Raw genomic sequence first — 10,562 nt, forward strand, 5'->3', positions numbered from 1 at the left:
ACAACACCAAAACAAGCAAAAACTGGCTGTGTAGCAAGACCTATGAAATTAAATTTTATCCAGGAAGTTCTGTGCCAGAGTGAAGAGCAGACTGTGAAGATCTGGTCAAAAGAGGAGCTGTCTTATAGGAAAAGATTAATCTTGTAGTTCTGGTTAACTTATCGATCTCATCATCAAATCTACATGTGCAGACTTATAAATCATATGCAGACTTTTGTTTTCTCCTCTGAGGCAAGTTCTTATGTATCCCAGGCTGGCCTCCAACTAGCGGTGTAGAAGACTCCTTGAACTCCAGATCATCCTGCCTCTACCTGACAAATGCTGGGATTATAGGTGTGGCTAACACACCCAGTTTATGCAATGCTAGGGACCAAACCCAGGAGACATACTCTAATGCCTCAGCTACACCCCAGCCTCCCATATAGGTTTTTGTTTAATCCTTTCTATAAATTAAATATTTCTACAGACAAGGTGGGCATAAGCTAAGAATTTTTCTCTTTGGATGCAAAAATGCAAAGAAAACCATTCTTGTACTGATCCAAGACTTCCAACTTCTGGGTTAGAGCCATGGGACATGGAGCATGAGGCTCTGGTAACAGCTGTGAACCGAGAGTCTGAGAGGCAAGGTGGGGTTGGGAGAGGAAGCTGTGGAGGAGAAGAGGCCCTAGAGGACCTGAATTTGTCCACCATGGCCCTCCCAGGCCTTACCGTGGAGCTACAAACATATAGACTGGATCTGTACCAGCAGCTGCTCAAGGAAAACCCCTCAACGTTGTCATGGTTAGTCTGGGCCCAGGCACAGCGATTTTTTTAGTTATTTAGTTTTGAGAAAGGATCTATTTGTGTAGTTCAGGCTGGCCTCAAATTAGGGATCCTCCAGCTTCTGCTTCCTGAGTTCTGGGATTGCAGGTGTGGGCTGCTGCATCTGCCCGCCCTTTTATCTTGCAAACACTGAGCAGGAGTTGCCAGCCTGGGCTACCCACACTTCTTGTAAGAGTGAAGTGGACTGTGCTATAATAGGAATAAACCCATCCTTTCTCCAGCCCGTCCCCCAAGTCCCTCTACACTGACTAGGTCACACATAGAGATTCTTGTCCTTTGGGGGTGGGGGAGCTCTGGAGACATGCAACAGGTAGCAACATGGCCCTTATACACAAGAAAATAGCCAGCAACAGGGAGGAACAGCAGTGCTGTCTGAGACCCATGGCACTTTGCAGACCCTTCCTGACCAGCTTGCCTGATTTCTGTCACCTTGCCACCTTGGACTCTGCCTGTGGGTTCTGCTACCCACTGGGAGGGATGGACAAAGTCTGTTTATCCCGAGGCTTGGCAGCAGGTACAGGTGAAACGGCCTGAGAACAAAGGTGCATTCTGACAACCCAGAGCCAGCTGTCAGAGGAACACCGCCACAAGGCAGCAAGGCAGCTGATAAACAGGGAAGCACACACAACCAGAGCCAGGGACAGCCCCTGAGTCTTCCTGTTTGTTTGCTGGCAAAACCACGCTTTCCAAAGGCTGTTTGGAAATAGAATTTCCCTGGACCTGGCTGGCACACTGTCTTTGGAACCATGAGGGCAAATCTGAGTGCTGAGGGATTTAGTTAATATTCAAGCCATCTTGACAGCCAAGCTGCCAATTCAACATCTTGGGGCCAGTTGTGTTAGTCTAATGACTCAAGGGAGGACACAAGTGTCTCACCCTGGCCACCAGCAGTATCCTAGGGCAGAGCCATCCTGGCAGGAATGAAGATAATCTAAAGAGACACCTGTCCCCTCCTCTCTGTCTAGCAGACTACTGAAACAATGGACCTGAAGAAATTGTAACTTTCCTAGGAGTTCCTGGGAGGAGGAAAAGGCCGGGGTGCCAGTGCCAGCCAGAGGGCCCATTTGTCTTCTGGAAATAAATCTCACAGTTTGACATCCTGTCAGCTCACTTTACAGGCAAGACTGGAGTCCAGACAGTGATGATGGGCAGGACCACACCTTGACTTGGACTCCTTAGCTTGCCCTCTATTTAAACCTGAGCCTCGTGTCCGGACCCCAGCGGTGGACTTTTGAGCTGTCACAGGACTTCTGGCTCCTCTTCCTGATGTGGCTGCACTGATCAACCTCTTTTTCCTGTCTGTCATCAGTACTCGATTGTTTACTTGCTTACTGGCATGAGTGGCTGAGCTTGGCTCGTTGGGACTGCCATGGCCCAGGCTGACCTGAAACAACTCCAGTAACCAGGATAGAACAAAGCAAACTGCCCATTACTCCAGGTTTGTCCCTTGGCTAGGTCTGCCTAGACCCCCAGAGGAAATAGTCTGTTCAGCCTCAAGATGAAGTCTGTTGGAGTAGCCAGCCCCATATTGGCTTAGTCAGTGGCCCTATTCCCTCCCCATCCTCAGAAGCTCCCTATGAAGTTGGAATGGGGCCCATGTTCCTCTGGAAACTTGGCCCACCTTGGGGCTGTGAGTGAAACAGTGTCCTGATCCCAGGAAGGGTGGCACAAGGCTGGTGCCTCTCAGGCACAGGCCCTCTGCAGGTTCTATCTGAGGGAGCGGTCCTACCCTCAGTCTCCTCACCCCCAGACTCCCAGGAATATAGCCAGCTGCAGAAGAGGACAAATGCCACTAGGTGTGACAGCAGCCCCGTCTTAGGCTACTGAGGGGTCTTTTGGTCTGCAGGACACAGGACTGCCTGGAGGCCCCTGAAGCACAGAGCCTAGGAGAATCGGGGTCAGGTTCACATGAATCTACCTCAGTGTTTCTAGTTTGTGGACTAAGGTCAAGCACACCTAATGGTGTTCTGTGAGGAAAGAAGACGTGTAAGAGCCAGCCCATGCTCAGGCCCTGCCTTTGCCGGTCCTCCCTGTTCCTTCAGTCAGGGCAGGAGGCATCAGAGTTCACTCAGGTCATGACCCTAGAGACAGAGTATGACCACCAGGGAAGGTCTCAGTGAAAATTACCCATTGTCACACCGATTGTTTAGCATGCTCAGGGTCCTTCCTTTCCCAACAGAAGCTCCCAATTCCACGTCCCGCACAACCTTGCCTCTCTCTGTCCCTGCACAGACACCACCCTGTGGGTAACTTAGCTACTGGATAGGATAGATACTCCTCACCCAGGGTGATCACAGACTCTTCCAGCCCTCACCTTGTATTTTTACATTCTTTTCCATTAAAATGAAAAATAGTTTGGTTCAAAGTCATATAGCTGGAGCTAGCTACAGAATATCAGGGATAGTATTAGACATAACTGATTAAATCGAATAAATAGGCAAAAGCCCATGCATACACGAATAAATATACACAGGAACAAATGGCTGTGTGTGGGGGGAGGCATTTATTTCTAGAATCATCTCAGATTGCCACTAGTCATCTCAGTCATGGTCTGGAGATCTGTGCTAAACTTAGTGGGAAAACGTTTGCATTATTTCCAAGTATACCCCTTCAAATGCTTATTAACTATAAAAGGGAAAACACTAGCAATAATAGTGGAAAATCCAGCAGACACAAACTTGATCAAATGATTGGTGTTAATTAACATCACTAGTGATTAAGACAGTGTCAGCATTATATACCTGCTGTGATGCCGGGAGAATATAACACTTCTGTTGCATTCTTACCCCAAATTGCATAGCGCAATCTGATCATGAGAAGATTACACAAATCCAAGTTGAGGGATATTCATTCATTAAAACAACACATACAAAACACATTATGGTCACAAATGATCAGGAAAGGCAGAAAAAATGTCTCATGTTGGCGACTGAGATGTGACAGCTAAGTGTAGTGGGCTGACGGACTGAACCAGAACACAGAAATAGGGCACTAGGAGTACTTTGACCAACGCTAATTTCCTGGTTTTGATAAATGCACTATGTGTAATTCAAATTGATAACACCAGATCTGGGTGTGGTGGCACATGTCTGCAAGCCCAGCACTGGGGGCCAGAGTCAAGAGGAGCCCAACCTGGATGATACAGTGAGTTCCAGGCCAGCCTGAGTTATAGAGTGAAATCCTGTCAGAGGAAAACAATAAATAAATTGCTAAGATCAGAGGAAGATAGCTGAAGGGTGTATATATAAATATTCCATAGTTTTAAGAACTTTTCTTTGAATCAGGAGTTATTTCAAAGTAAGAATAAGAAATTTGATTCTTAGTAACTACACAGGCTTGCACCTCACACACAACCCTAAAGGGAGAAAATTACCTTATCTGTGGAAGCACACAGAGACAGATGTGTACACATGGGAGTCACAATCTAGACACCAGATTCCTATCTCCTGGCGTCTATGAAAGGCATTGTCTGGACTCCTGGCTGACCATGTCCTCCTGTGGAGGGGTCCAGGGACAGTCAGATGGGCTTTTCTCTTCTGAAGGATGTCAGGGTGTGGAGAACAAGGCAGAGGCACATTCTGAGGATATTCCTAGCCTTGTCAGCCAGGATGTAGGGACCTGTCAGGGGCCCTGGGCTCAGCCTGTAAGGATGAGGTCATCTGGTCCCTGTCACTGGCTAAGTCAGCATGGGTTCTAGCCTGCATCTTGATTTCAGAGTCCTGTCACTGCATCTGTGGGGACAGAGGTTCAGCTTTCATCCAGCAAAGGTCATCACCTTTCTATCTGCCACAACTCAAGCCTGGGGGAAATCTCCCCAGATGCCCACAATGCCCAGACAGAGGTGCAGGCAAGAAGGTGATCAGGGTCTGTCCTTAGTGCTACTCACTGCTCACCTGTGATGCTATTTTGCTGGTGCCATAAATGATATAGCCCATCCACATGAGGCCACCCCTCTGGAGGTGGACACTATTCATCTACTCTTTAAGAAATTGTATAAGAGGACTGGAGAGATGGCTTGTGGGTAGGAGCACTGGCTGTGTAAGCACGAGGCTCTGAATGAATACTTCAGTACCCATGTTTTTAAAGAATGCTGGGAATGGCTGTGTGTGCCCTGAGAGCCATTAATCAGCAATAACCCACAATTATGTCATATCCCACCCCCTCTTTCTTTCTACCCCCATCCTCTCTTTTGTGTCTTGATACAGAGTCTCACTATATATCCCAGGCTGACCTTGATCCTCCTGCATCACCACCCTCAGTGCTATTCCAAGCATGTGCTGTCATGTCTGTGTTTTACCCAAGTCTTGTAAGTGGAGTGATGCGTCTGTGTGACAAGCCTGTTTCAGTAAGCATGATATCTTCATCATCAGTCGTTCATAGAGGCTGTGCCCATCACTTGCTTTCTCTTAGAGTGAGATAAACTCCATTGTTCATATATACAAGATTTTGTTTATCCATTCAAGCAGTTGATGGAGATCAGGGTGTGTTCCTCTTTCAGCTTATTGAGAGCAATGCTGCTATGGACATGATTGTGTAGGTAATTTGTAATATTGATTAATTGTGAACATGCACCTGGGAGAGTGCAGGTGTCTGAGCTGGACTTACAGGCAGTCATGAGCTACCTGAGTTGGATGCTGGCAACTGAACTGAGGTCCTTTGCAAGAGCAGTAGATGCTCTTGCACTGAGCCATCTCCCAGCCCTCTTATACACCCTGGTTTCAATTCCAGCCATCTCCCAGCCCTCTTTGAGACCCTGGTTTCAATTCTTTTAGTGTTTACCTACAAGTGGAAAGGGTTGATTGTGTTCCATTATTTTTTTTTCCAGAGCTGAGGATGGAACCCAGGGCCTTGCACTTGCTAGGCAAGCGCTCTACCACTGAGCTAAATCCCCAACCCCTTGTGTTCCATTATTATTGATACTATTTGACACAGGGTCTCATGTGTCACAGACTGGTCTGGGACTCATCATGACTTGGGGCTTCTGCTTCCATTTCCTGCATGCTAGGATTATAGGCATGCACAACCACACCCACTTTATTCTATTTTTAATTTTTTGAAGGACAGTAACACTCTTCTCACAGCAGCTGTGTCATTGTACCTTCTGCTGTGGTTTGGGTTTTGTTTTGTTCGGGGACAGAGTTTCATGCTGTATCCCAGATTGGCTTGGAACTCAGCAATCCTTCTGTCTCAGCGCTTGGGTGCTGGGCCATGGGCTGGATCTTATATGTCTCTTACTGAAGGCTTGGCTCCCCACTTAAAGCTGCTGTGGGTTGGTGGGCACTTGGAGAGGTGAGGCTGACTGGGAGGAAGCTAGGACTTTGGAAGGAGATTTGGGGACCCTGCTCTCTTTCCCATTCTCTCTCTTTCACAAGGGAAGCTGCTTTCACTCTCCATCAGGATACACCGCCTCACCACAGAGCCCAAAGCAACAAGGCCAACTGGTCATAGGCTAGAACCTTCTCTCTTCATAAGCTGCTTGTGTCAGGTATTTGTTGTAGTAACTAGACTGAGTGACAGAGTCTCACTAGTAATTCCATCTTCCCCATTCTCCTGAATACTTTCTGTTTTGGTTAGTTGCCACCGGACTGTGGGTTACTACCCCTTCTGGAGAGACCCCCCCCCCACCCTACTCACCCTGCTTCTCACTTCCCTTCCTTCTCTTTCCGGCCACCGGTGCCCTTTGCCTTTTGATTCCCAGCATCCAAAGCAGCAAGCCAGGGAGAGAAAGGCCGCTGAGCAAAGCAAGTCATGGTGTACCTGAGCATGTGAAGGAGTCACTGGATGTGCCAGAGGCCCCTGGGGATGACATGGTGGGACACCTATGGGCTGGGGTAATTGCCCCCCTTCACACCCTCAGGCAAACAAAACCATCCAGGAGGAGAACAGCAGCCAGGTTAGACCAGGTGTTTGTGAAGTTTGCAGCCTCCGACTCAGATGCAGGGAACAGTTCTAGAACTGAAGGATGAGCTGGCTCTCAGTCTTAGAGCCCCAGGGCCAGGCACAGCTGGAGAGACATGGCCACCTGAGGACCAAAGGCAGGCAGGGTGCTAGTGTGAGGGACCCAGAGGGGGCCACAGCTCATCCACTCCCCTGGGCTCTGCATCCTCCACAGCTTCCACCCTTGACTGAGTGTTCGATTGCAGGAGTGACTTCCACAGCCTTCTCCCAAGTATGCTTTCCATAGCAGTTAGGTCAGACTCTTTCTAAGAACACAGATAGGGCTGGGAGAGTTGGCATATATCTATAATTCTCTGTATCTAGGAGGATTACTGCGAGTCCAAAGTCAGCCTGGGTTATTCAGTGAGTTACAGACTACACAAGCCTCTAACCTGTGATCTTGCTGCAAAAGAAGAAAATAAAAACACAAATCGTAGGCTTATTGTTTCCATGGTTCTCAAAACATAGTCAGCTCTTCAGAATTCCCACAAGCTGGCCCTTAGCCTCTTACTGTCCCCTGAACTTCACCTACCCAATCTGCAGGGCTCCTATTCTCAGAACCGGCCATGTCTCATTCAGAGACTCCTTCCTGCAATATCTCCAGATCTAGTTATTCCACAAAGAGAAGGCAGTTTATTTGCCCATTCACACATAAAACAAGCCATGATTTGAATGGCGACTTCTGAAACCCAACGCTAAGTAGGGTTGAAGTTAATTTTCTCAGCAACATAGCTGGTACGCCCCCGCAGGCATCTCAGCTCTGCAGGTGGGACCCACACCCTAGCTGTCTACACCCTAGGGTCAGACACATTTTTTTGATGACTGCTGTGTGGTGCTGAGGGAGAGAGATAAAGAAGCAGGCGAGGCTGCTGTTAGTTGTCACCCCCTCTCTTGGGAGGGGCATAAATTTTGTTTTTACCCCTCCCCCACCCCCTTGGGAGAAAGACAGAACAGAGATGGCCTTTGGAGGTGGGAAAGCAGGAAATCCTACCAGCCTGGTCAACAGCAGGAAGTCAGTCCTTGGGGATGCTCTTTCCAGAAAGAGTGTCTTGACCTATTATCTATCACCTGGTCCTTAGCAAATGTGCATCAGCAAACACAGAAAGGGAGCAGCTCCACATCCAGATTCTGGCGATTTAGGAAACCCCTTCCCATACTACTTAGAAGTAGGTGGTCCCAGCTGGAGCCCCTGCCCACCAGCTGACACTTGCCACAGGAATACCCGGCTCTCCATGAGTACCAAAAGACCAGGTTCTGCTTTTGGCTCCTTGCATCCAACCAGTGACAGGGTACAGCTGTCTCCTTTTGGAAAAATTAGGGCCTCAACACGGAGACTTTTCTGACTCTGTGTCCACATGTGAACTCAACAGACTACCACATCCCTTCTCTCCTCTGTGGCAAGGAACTATCTCTGACTGTATCTTAAGACGGTGTGGGGCTTGGCCTGCCCAGGGAAGCATTGAGTCTCTTGGGAAACTCTATCTGTTGTGAAACCCAGAAAGGAAAAGGCAGTTGGTGACAACGCTCTCTTTTCCATCCCCTCCATGCCACACAGAATTCATCAGTTCTGAGCCTGTGCTGAGAACGCACTCATAACCCTGCTCTGTGCCTGGAAGGTTTGTGGCGGAGTGGGACATTGGCCCAGGCACAGCCAGGGACTGTTGGGGGGGGCACTGATGTAATGAAGTCTCCATTCCCAATGTCTGTCTCCAGCAAAGCGCTGCCACCTACCTCGGTCACAATGGTGGATAGGAAGACGTCCTTGCTGTACTCCCAGCCATCCAGGCAGCTCTCCTGCTCCAGCTGCTCCAGGTTCACATCCAGTCCCGGTTCCAGCCCCAGGGCAGAGAAGTTAGCGATGGTCGCCAGCCGGTAGCGGCGGCACTTCTGGGGCACCTGTCGTCCGTCCTTCGTCTCCAATGGGATACTGTGGTTGCGCCACGCGCTGCTCAGGTTCACGGTGTCAGGCACACGGCAACGATGCTCCGGTGATCCTGCCAGAAACACGACTGACATACCATTGAAGCCGTTGGGGATGATGCTGGCGCTGAGTAGGAAGAAGATGAGGCGCTGGAAGGGGCCCCACTCGCCCAGGAAGGAGGTCACCTCGTCATAGTCCCGCATGCTTCCAGCCTCCTCCACAACTTGCACAAGGGAGTAAGAGGGAATCTGATGACTGAGTTGCCTGGCGGGGGCCTTCCCGGGGTGGCCGCGTACAAATGCGCTGTAGGTTCTGCAAAGCTCCTAGGGGCTGGCACGGAGCTCGGGGAAGCGGAGTTCTCGGGACCACACCCCCCAGTGCGGGCGAGGCACCGAGAGGCTAGTATGCTCACCGATCAGGGGAGGGGCTCCCGGGTCGGCTCCGCCTCCCTGCACCCAGCAGCCTTTCACGCTGGGCCTCCTGCTAGGGATCCGCTGTGCAAAGCCCGTGCCGCGAGCCCGGACCTCTTCTCAGCCCCACGTGGGAGGGTGAGCGTCTGGGAGGAGTCGCGTCCGGAGAGCAAGGTCTCTAAGGGGTTGACCCTGGCTTCAATGTCCGCGTCTTGCCAGACCTAGCCCGGGGCAGGAGTCCGTTGCTCCACGGCCCCAGTCTGGAGTCTGAGCTTAGGCGGGTGGACAGTTTATCAAGTCTGCGCTCGCTGGAGACCTCTGTGGGTGACAGGAATGCCGCCTCTTCACACACTCCAGTGTGGGGGCTCAGTTCTGTGCCTTAGCATGGCCTGGACAGCGGGGGACCAGAGAAGTGTCCTTGGAACAGCAGGATCCTCACCTTGAAAAGAAGCAAATGTGACCCGGGAGCCTGCAAGGGATCTGCAAGGTCATGATGAGTCAGAGACAACGCCCGGTCACAGGCCTCTGAGTAGTCGTCTCTGTGTCCTCTTGAAGATTCCCTGGGGCCTATATAGGAGACACCAGAAGGACTCAGGCCCACTGCGGAAGCATAGCAATGGAGTCACATTTTTCACCACAGCCTAGACTCTGGTGTTTGTCCTTTTGCACTCTCCAGGCACCCAGGGCCCTTTTTTGCGGCAAGCTGCCAAAGCCTTCTTGGACAGAAAGGCCTTCTATTTGCAGAAAGGCCCGTTCCCTGTCCAGGAACCGAGGGAGTAAAGAACAGAAAGAGGACAAACTAGTGAGATTTGGCTCTCAGATCTGGCAGGATGTCCAAAGGGGTGGCCGAGACTGCCTTTTTCTCTCTCTGCTCAGTATCCACCTATAAGGCTCCTGGAACACTGCCCTAGCTCAGGCTGGAGCCTGTGGCCTGGGATCCATAGGGCTGGTAATACTGACAGGCTGTGGAGCGCCCATCATTTTGCACAAAACAGATTGTTTCTCCAGACCCTCTGTGAGAGACTGAAGGGTACTGATGTTTGTTTTTGGTAGCCTCTAGTCTGACCCCTACTATTAGGCTGGCTTCCCACCACTTAGAACCTCAGTTTCCTCTCCTATCATTTAAGACCACACCTCCTAATGTGCCAGGACAACTATGGTTTATGCCTTTGATTTTTATCTGTTTGTTTATTTGAGACAGATCTCTTTAGGTAGCCATGGCTGCTCTAAGCAACCTGTGTAGACCAGACTGACCTCAACTCACTGAGATCTGCTTTCTTCTGCCTCCTAAGTGCTGGGTATGCTAGAGCAGGAAGATTGTGAGTTCCAGGCCAACTTGAGCTATGGTAAGGTCCTGTGTCAAAAAAGGCTTTTTCGTGTTGTTTTTATTTTATAACATTAAATATATCATTAAAATCATTGAAAAACTAATATTAATCAACTAAATATTAGTTGACTAACATTCAATAATA

At 49.7% G+C, this 10,562-nt stretch overlaps 1 protein-coding gene across 4 annotated transcripts in view; it reads right to left on the reverse strand.

Moving 5' to 3' along the window:
* Positions 1-9,738, reverse strand: part of Slc22a4 (solute carrier family 22 member 4) — a 55,551-nt gene extending 45,813 nt beyond the window's left edge. The window contains exon 1 of one of the 4 annotated variants that reach the window (XM_040748641.1): positions 8,491-9,738. In XM_040748641.1, the coding sequence (XP_040604575.1) occupies positions 8,491-8,883 (393 nt within the window). In that variant the 5' untranslated portion in view covers positions 8,884-9,738. The remainder of the gene's footprint in view (positions 1-8,490) is intronic. The other 3 variants (XM_040748644.1, XM_040748643.1, XM_040748642.1) reach the window with 3 other exon arrangements.
* Positions 9,739-10,562: the final 824 nt, after the last annotated feature.

The sequence above is a fragment of the Mesocricetus auratus genome, unplaced genomic scaffold (assembly GCF_017639785.1).
Source record: "Mesocricetus auratus isolate SY011 unplaced genomic scaffold, BCM_Maur_2.0 Super-Scaffold_100007, whole genome shotgun sequence".
In the NCBI taxonomy this organism is placed as follows: domain Eukaryota; kingdom Metazoa; phylum Chordata; class Mammalia; order Rodentia; family Cricetidae; genus Mesocricetus; species Mesocricetus auratus.